Source organism: Podarcis erhardii (genome assembly GCF_964252035.2).
Source record: "Podarcis erhardii genome assembly, chromosome: 3".
NCBI classification, from domain to species: domain Eukaryota; kingdom Metazoa; phylum Chordata; class Lepidosauria; order Squamata; family Lacertidae; genus Podarcis; species Podarcis erhardii.
This window is the reverse complement of record NC_138507.1, coordinates 10,903,813-10,913,106: the sequence shown is the minus strand read 5'-3', so window position 1 is coordinate 10,913,106 and position 9,294 is coordinate 10,903,813. Positions and strand designations below refer to the sequence as shown.

Genomic DNA, 9,294 nt, shown 5'->3' with positions numbered 1-9,294 from the left:
CAGCATATGATCAGTAAGAAACTGCCTATAAAGTTCACACACCCCAGTAGCTGAGCATAGCCAGAGTTGCTTGTGTTAACCAGAATGTATGAAATGAACTATAAAAAATGTACACCTGCACAATTACTGACAAGTATCATCCAAGCGGGGGACGCAGGTGGCGCTGTGGGTTAAACCACAGAGCCTAGGACTTGCTGATCAGAAGGTCGGTGGTTCAAATCCTTGCAACGGGGTGAGCTCCCATTGCTCGGTCCCAGCTCCTGCCAACCTAGCAGTTTGAAAGCACGTCAAAGTGCAAGTAGATAAATAGGTACCGCTCCGGCGGGAAGGTAAACGGCGTTTCCGTGCACTGCTCTGGTTTGCCAGAAGCGGCTTAGTCATGCTGGCCACATGACCCGGAAGCTGTACGCCAGCTCTCTCGGCCAATAAAGCGAGATGAGCGCCGCAACCCCAGAGTCGGCCACGACTGGACCTAATGGTCAGGGGTCCCTTTACCTTTACCTTTATCATCCAAGCATTAAATACGAACCCAATTGCTTGAGAAAGGTTTTTTTAAATAAATAAATAAATAAATAAATAAATAAATAAATAAATAAATACAGTAGTTTACTTTTAAGTTTACTTTAAAATACCAAACAGCATTTAGAAGATGACAAGATATGGTATGAGAGCATAGAAGACAGACAAAAAAAGCACAAAAGTGGTTGTACTAATAAGCACATTTCAGGAGATTTCTAAGTAAGCTTTCTAAGCACCTCTTTCCTTTAAAATGACTTACCCAAAGGATCTTTATGCATTTACCCCAAAGCAGGGAAGAAATGCCATGATTATGTTTTCTTTGAACTGACTCTTATATTCCCTCAGTACATCCTCTTAAACTCATATAGGTCAGTAGCAATCATCTTTTGGTTTTAAAAAGTCTTGGCTCATCACTCTTAAATAATGAACTGTCTAAAGTCCAGATTTATCATCTGCATGTTAGCATTTCTTAAACAATGAGTTTCAACTAAGATTCGAGACAAAATATTTGACTTAGGTCATGTCTAAGTTTCCTAGCTTTCGCCCCCAAGTCAATTGTTTTGAAGCTCCAAAAACATTTTCACTCCGTGTTCATCTTGTTAGCAGGCAACATGAACCAACACTCCCCTTTTCAAAAGCTATGGACACAGCCTGAATTTGCTGGTATGTGATTGAATCTGACCCCAAAACAGCAACAGTCTAGAATCACACTTGATTACTTGTTTATTGAAGTAAATCTCCAGCTTCTCCTTCTCCAGTGCAAGATCCTTAACTTTCTTGTGCCTCTCCCAGACATATTTTCAGTATGTACGGTGCAAGTCTAGTAATATTTCAATTTTCCATGCAAGTGGAAAAAGAGCACTTTTTGTTATGTACTGAAGTTCTCACCCTGGGCCATCAGGGGGATACTGTAGATAGTTTTCACTCAGGTCCACGTATTCAAATAAGGGAATGAAAGTGACATTCAGTGACTGGATAGTTACAGAAAATTGTTACAGTTGCATTGTACTGGAGCTCTATATAAGCAGGCTGGCTGAACCCTTCAGTTCAGTTCAGTTCTGTTCTGCCCTGTGAATAAACAAGAGCTGTTTGAAGAATCGCTGTGTCGTCTGATATGTTCAACTTAACACTTTTGACCACCCTTTGTTCCAACTTACAGTGGTACCTCGGGTTACATACGCTTCAGGTTACATACGCTTCAGGTTACAGACTCCGCTAACCCAGAAATAGTGCTTCAGGTTACGAACTTTGCTTCAGGATGAGAACAGAAATCAGGCTCTGGCGGCGCGGCAGCAGCAGGAGGCCCCATTAGCTAAAGTGGTGCTTCAGGTTAAGAACAGTTTCAGGTTAAGTACAGACCTCCAGAACAAATTAAGTACTTAACCTGAGGTACCACTGTTATAGGAATTGTAAGTCGTGTTTTTTTTAGCAAGTCATTCTTTCATTAGAAATTGTAAACCCCACTCCAAAAGAGAGTGTGCTGCAGTGATGCAATTGCTATAGGTTGTGATTTTTAAAGTGTTTATCAAATTAAATAAATTATTTCGAGAGGCAACTTATTAATTGATTAATTGATTGCACTTATGCCCTGGCATCCAGGTTATGAAACAATGAAATTCAGCTTGTTGAAGCCAGTTAAGTGAGGATGAATGCACAAAAAAGAAAGAATTAAAATCATTAACGAGGAGGCATAAATATTTATTTGGGACAAAAGACTGCATTTATATCTTTTTTCACTTAAGTCCCTTATTCTCTGGGGCCTGCATCCTGGTGGGAGCCATGTTGTTTTGATTAATCAGCCACATCTTTTATTACATCTCATATATATATATATATATATATATATATATATATGAATGAGAGAAGGGCCATTTCCATGCCTCGGAATGGAACTTAAATGGAACTTACATCTGTGTGCATGCAGTAAGTACAGTTTGTGATGATCTAACTGTGGAAAAATGGTCTCACTGAAAATGCTGGAACATAAATGATGGCATGGGTTGGGTTGGGACAACGGCTGAGGGGGACGGGCCATGCAAATCACGTTACAGGTAAAGTCCTGGGAAAGCCCACGGAGGATTTACCTGCAGTTTGTGTCCCTGGGAGGAGAGGGGATTTCGCACGTTCACTTGACTGAGTGAAAAATCGCAGCCCTAGAACAGATGCCCAGCATGATTGATCTCAGACAGGATTATTAGTTGCAGCTGAATGAATGTTGACTCCCGACAGTGAGTCTCTCAGACTTTCATTGAGGGAACTCGGCTTGTGTAACACCTTGACAAGTGGATTGACTTCTACAGCTTCTAACTTTCACTTATTTGCACGCATAGGCTTCAACTGTTAGTGTCTGCCGCTTTGGTTCCGTGCCAACAAAACCGGGAGCCAACACTGGTCATTTTGTGACAAATAATATACTAAATGTAAGTAAATGCTGACAATCCTTTCCCCCCTCCTTCTTATCTTTTCTTTGGTGGTTTAATAGAGGCATACCGTTTTTGCGGGGTTGGGGCTGGGGCAGGGAGCGAGTTATACCATGGAAAACAGCGTAATGACCATTTCTTGAAGGGCTTTCCATGGGCACAATGCTCTGAATTAATTTTTTACTAAAGTGTGCCGTAGTTCCTTCTTGTTGATAGCTGAATGGGAGGGGTGCAGCTGGGATCATGGAAGGTACACAGGGCAGGGAAATCCAATGTGGTGATGAAGGTAAGGTTAATGTTGTCTTCAGATGTTTTGGCACTGAGATCTGATTCTGTTCCTGGTGTCTAATGCTGGCCCAATGAGGAATCTTTGTCATCTGTGCCTTGATTGAAGATGAGATCACATTTTTATTATTACAGATTCATCATGGCTGGAGATGGATAGGTTGGTATTTTTCATGATGGTTCTCCCATTTGGGCATTATTTTTCACTGCCACAGATACCCTGCTTTGCAGGAGATGTGAGGTAAAGGGGACACGAAAGAGAGAAGACCAGAGTTCAGTTGGCATATGACTCATGCCAAAGCTGACTGCTTAAGGCAGGGGTAGGCAACCTAAGGTCCGGGGGCCGGATGCGGCCCAATCGCCTTCTCAATCCGGCCTGCAGATGGTCCGGGAATCAGCCTGTTATTACATGAGTAGAATGTGTCCTTTTATTTAAAATGCATCTCTGGGTTATTTGTGGGGCCTGCCTTGTGTTTTTACATGCGGGATGCGGGTGGCGCCGTGGGTTAAACCACAGAGCCTAGGACTTGCCGATCAGAAGGTCAGCGGTTTGATTCCCCGCGACGGGGTGAGCTCCTGTTGCTCAGTCCCTGCTCCTGCCAACCTAGCAGTTCGAAAGCACGTCAAAGTGCAAGTAGATAAATAGGTACCGCTCCGGCGGGAAGGTAAACGGCGTTTCCGTGCGCTGCTCTGGTTCGCCAGAAGCGGCTTAGTCATGCTGGCCACATGACCCGGAAGCTGTACGCCGGTTCCCTCGGCCAATAAAGCGAGATGAGTGCCGCAACCCCAGAGTCGGTCACGACTGGACCTAATGGTCAGGGGTCCCTTTACCTTTACAATGATGTCCAGCAGACTTATTTCACAGTAGTAGTTTGGATTTGATATCCCGCTTTATCACTACCCGAAGGAGTCTCAAAGGGGCTAACATTCTCCTTTCCCTTCTTCCCCCACAACAAACACTCTGTGAGGTGAGTGGGGCTGAGAGACTTCCAAGAAGTGTGACTAGCCCAAGGTCACCCAGCAGCTGCATGTGGAGGAGCGGGGAAGCGAATCCGGTTCACCAGATTACAAGTCTTCCGCTCTTAACCACTACACCACACTGGCTCTCCACATTTCACAGGGCATCTCCACATAGGTGTATTGATGACAATGAAACTCAGTGTAGTTTCTCAAAGCTAAACATTTTATTTTCTTTAAAGAAAAGAAAGTGCTTGATATTTTTCTAGAAATCTCTGAGTGGTGTACACCATGTACAATATAAAAGCAATATACGTGAAGAGAAAAATGCAGCCTAAAATCAGGTGGTCTTTCAGGTAGAACAGGGGAGATGCACCTCAGCTTTATAGAATCCCGCAGAACAAGTTCCACGGGGTGGAGAAGAAATCTTATTCAGTCTCTCCACCAAGTGGGAACAAAGCCAATGTAACACCACGCTCCTGGCCGCCACCTCTGGCTTGCTCAGAAGTATACTACAACTGTTGGTTCCGAAAGCGACTGATTGAGAGCTCCTAAAGAATCCGAGGGTCACACCTTGGTGGAGATTGTCCACTGGAATGGGCACAGCAGTTTCTGTTCCAGATGTGGGACCTGAATCTATTCTGACATGGGTCCAGATGGTCAGCTTCCCCTTCAAATGCACACCCCAGATTTGCCAGTATGCAATTGATTCCCACCCATGAAATAACAGCAATCTGGAAGCAGCCTTAGACTGCAATCCAATGGCCGCTAGAATGGAGTTCCAGGGGCTTAGGATATATTGGGTGTCCAGTGTTGGAGATCTGATGTCAGATTCTTCCATCATAAACCTCAAGTTGGCATATATAGGATTCCCAGACAATCAAACATCCAGACCATGGGTAGGCAAACTAAGGCCTGGGGGCCGGATGCGGCCCAATCGCCTTCTAAATCCGGCCCACGGACGGTCCAGGAATCAGTGTGCTTTTACATGAGTAGAATGTGCCCTTTTATTTAAAATGCATTGATGGGTTATTTGTGGGGCAGAAGAATTCATTTGGTCCCCCCCCCAAAAATATAGTCTGGCCCCCCACAAGGTCTGAGGGACTGTGGACCGGCGGCCCCCTGCTGAAAAAGCTTGCTGACCCCTGATTGAGATACAGTGGTACCTCAGGTTACATACGCTTCAGGTTACAGACTCCGCTAACCCAGAAATAGTACCTCGGGTTAAGAAATTTGCTTCAGGATGAGAACAGAAATTGTGCTCTGGTGGAGTGGCAGAAGCAGGAGGCCCCATTAGCTAAAGTGGTGCTTCAGGTTAAGAACAGTTTCAGGTTAAGAACGGACCTCCGGAACGAATTAAGTACTTAACCAGAGGTACCACTGTACTGCTTAGCTTCAGTCCATGTCTTTACTGAAAACAAGCCTGCTTGAACTTAAACACATTCAATATGCTCTCAATGACTTTGCAAGGACAGGGGTTGTTAAGTTGTGGGTGAACATATCAGACGATACAGTGATTCTTCAAACAGCTCTTGTTTATTCACAGGCCAGAACAGAACTGAACTGAAGGGTTCAGCCAGCCTGCTTATATAGAGCTCCACTAGAACGCAACAGTAACCACTTTCTGTAACTGTCCAATCACTGAACGTCACTTTCAATTCCTTATTTGCATATGTGGACCTGCGTGAAAACTATCTACAGTATTCCCCCTGCTGGCCCAGGGTGAGAACTTCAGTACATAACAGGGGTGTCTTTCAGGCGAGCGTGTCTATCATTAAACATCTTCTTATGGAAGAAGTCTTGAGCTTCTAAGGAACTCCAGAGCTCCCTAGCACACATTTTGAGCACCACTGAGAGTGTTTCAACTGAGCGAATGCCGTTCCATTGTTTGGCTTTGGTGAGCAATAATAGTGGGCAGGACAGAATGGTGGCATTAGATGAAAGCTAACTGCCCCACCCCCACCCCCGCCAGTTCATGCTTTGGTGAGCACAGCCCTTGTGTAACTTCAGGCTTTGAAGCCAGTGCCATGCCCACTCCCAGGAAAGTCAGCGAAAGCACTTCAAAATATCGCACATTCCCACTTCTGTTCCAAACAACCATACCCATCAGAATGAAGCAATCCAGTATGGCGACACCAGTACTTGCTTCCAAGTATTGAACAAGTATTATAAGCCTATTTAGTGAGACATATAATGGTACCTCAGGTTAAGTACTTAATTCATTCCGGAGGTCCGTACTTAACCTGAAACTGTTCTTAACCCGAAGCACCACTTTAGCTAATGGGGCCTCCCGCTGCTACCACGCCGCCGGAGCACGATTTCTGTTCTCATCCTGAAGCAAAGTTCTTAACCTGAAGCACTATTTCTGGGTTAGCGGAGTCTGTAACCTGAAGCGCATGTAACCTGAAGCGTATGTAACCTGAGGTACCACTGTATTATGTTCCTCTGTTTGGACAGGTGTTACATCCGTTCAGGAGAAGAATAGGCGAAGGCGTGGGTAGGCAAACTTAAGGCCCGGGGGATCTGGCCCAATCACCTTCTAAATCCGGCCTGTGGACGGTCTGGGAATCAGCGTGTTTTTACATGAGTAGAATGTGTGCTTTTCAGCCCCCTGCTGAAAAGGTTTGCTGACCCCTGGGCTAAGGAGTCAACCCTTGCTCTGCTTTCCTTTGGACCATGAGGTTGGGGGGGGGCTTGTCGTCTGGGCAGCCCAGGACCTCCATACACACTGCCCAGGCTTGCGCCCCAGGGAGCTACTAGCACAGTGTTTTGACTTCACCCCTGGAGACTCCATTGTCTCTCAAGACAGATAGATGCCAACAGCATCCATTCCGTACATGTAAAGCACTCTTATATCACTTTAATAGTCATGGCCAGTCAGTCAGTTTTATTGCACATAGCCAAAAGCTGCCACAATGCACACGGAATCATTCAACAGTTAAAAGAAAATATACTGGATTGATACAAAAGACTTAAAACATTTATCTTATCAAAACATTACGTACTCTAAACAGAGCTATAAAAGTACAGTGGTACCTCGGGTTACATACACTTCAGGTTACACACTCCGCTAACCCAGAAATAGTGCTTCCGGTTAAGAACTTTGCTTCAGGATAAGAACAGAAATCGTGCTCCGGCGGTGCGGCGGCAGCAGGAGGTCCCATTGGCTAAAGTGTTGCTTCAGGTTAAGAACAGTTCCAGGTTAAGAACGGACCTCTGGAACGAATTAAGTACTTAACCAGAGGTACCACTGCACCCCAATATACAAATCAAGACATTAAACAATAAAATTCATAAGCTAAAATCATCACATGGCCACTAATATATCAAAAAACAATGTCAATTAATACAGTGTGCAATTATGCTCGGAGTTTGCTGACGAAGCTAGAACATAGCCTGATATAGATAGGGTCAAATAAATTCATCTCCTTTACAGTTGGTGGCTACCTTGGCTATATAATTTGCTCTAGTTTTCCTAGCGGCAGTTGCAAAGAGTGCCACATGCCAAGTCACATACTTATCTGTGTCTGCGAGGAGATATAAAATCATGTTAAAAGTCATGGCTTTCCCCAAAGAATTCTGGGAATTGTAGTATGTTGGGAATTGTAGCTCTGTGAGGGGTCTCCTAATAATGCTCAGCACCTTAATGTATGGCTGTAAACAGGGTGTGGTTTTTTAAAAAAAACTGTGTGTGTGTATTAATTTTTTTAGGGTGGCTTGTTTTATGAGACAAAGTTGGGCACCTAGAGGTTTGCTTGAGGAATTTGAGCTTTTTGAATTCCAACACCTATTGACTTGATGTGATTTGCACCTCCAGAGCTAATGTGTGGACTCTCTCTCTTTCGCATCTCCTAAATGGTCTGATATAGATCTAAGCACTTTGTTATTTGTTATTTTTTTAAAAAAAGAAGAAGATGAATTTAAAATAAATTTTTAAATACACATTTAAATGTGAACTTTTGTGTGGGCTTAAAAAAAAATATTGCTGGTTGGTGCAGAAATGGGCTGAAACAGATATGTGAGTGATCACATGTGATGCTGATATGAAAATATACTGACTGATTCATCTCTGCTTATACAGGTGAAATACTTATCTGCTTTGCTTTGCAGATCATTGACAAGTGAGCCATCTTAGCCGGTGGTGAAAATAATCTTCACAAATGTCTTGCAGTTGTTACTTCTCCATCCATGTCTGTCTGTTTCTTTTGTGTGAAGGGTAAGCTGAAATATTTAAGAATCTCTGCCGCACAGCTAATCCGTTTATGCAAGAAAATAAGACTTGGTTCCTAGGGCTAGGGGCTGGCGGTGGAAAGGTTCTCTAGCATAGAAGCATCCAGATAATTTTCTGGGGCTATTGTATGATGTAAAAATCTGAGGCGGGAATTTAGATAGGCTTTCTAAAGTGTCCAAATCTTTTTTTTTAAAAAAAGAGGATATGCTGAAAAGGCAAAAAGCTACATACTTGCATATGTATGTATGTGTATGTATGTGTGTGTGTGTAATATATATATATATATATATATATATATATATATATATATATATATATAATTTACACACACGCACACACGCACACACATTCTCTCTCTATATATATATGAGAGAGAGAGATGCAAATTTAGAAAATAGTTACTAGAATGTATATTTCACAGAAGGCTAGCCAATTAATTTCACTTCCCAACTAAAATCACCCCGGATAAATTATTGTATTAATTTGTACCCCATCCACATGTCCCCCAATTAACTTATTCCAATAACGTCTTGCCCAGTAGCAGCACCAAACCAATTCCATTTCAATTAATTATCCCCATCTCAGATTCCCCCCCCCCAAAAAAACTTCTAATTGGGGTGGAAATCATAGCTGGAATCCCATATGGAACCACACAGAAAGAGTACAGACTTTGCTGCAGACTCCCCTCTCCTTGTGGGTCTCACAAAACAAAATAATTTAACTGTTAAAGGCCAGGATAAAGAGGCTTGTCTTCAGCAAACAGCAAGAGCTATGCAGTTAAGATGCTAAGTAAAGGTATAGGGAACCCTGACCATTAGGTCCAGCCGTGACTGACTCTGGGGTTGCGGCGCTCATCTCGCTTTATTGGCCAAGGGAGCCGGC

General features: G+C 43.5%; 1 protein-coding gene across 2 annotated transcripts in view; it reads left to right on the top strand.

The window, feature by feature from the left end:
- The first annotated feature begins 2,639 nt into the window (after nt 1-2,639).
- GABRP (gamma-aminobutyric acid type A receptor subunit pi) overlaps nt 2,640-9,294 on the top strand; it is a 30,822-nt gene continuing 24,167 nt past the window's right edge. The window contains exons 1-3 of one of the 2 annotated variants that reach the window (XM_081855639.1): nt 2,640-2,747; nt 2,850-2,939; nt 8,292-8,397. In XM_081855639.1, coding sequence (XP_081711765.1) covers nt 8,342-8,397 — 56 coding nt within the window. In that variant the 5' untranslated portion in view covers nt 2,640-2,747; nt 2,850-2,939; nt 8,292-8,341. Of the gene's footprint in view, nt 2,940-8,291; nt 8,398-9,294 lie in introns of both variants that reach the window. The other variant, XM_081855640.1, reaches the window with a different exon arrangement.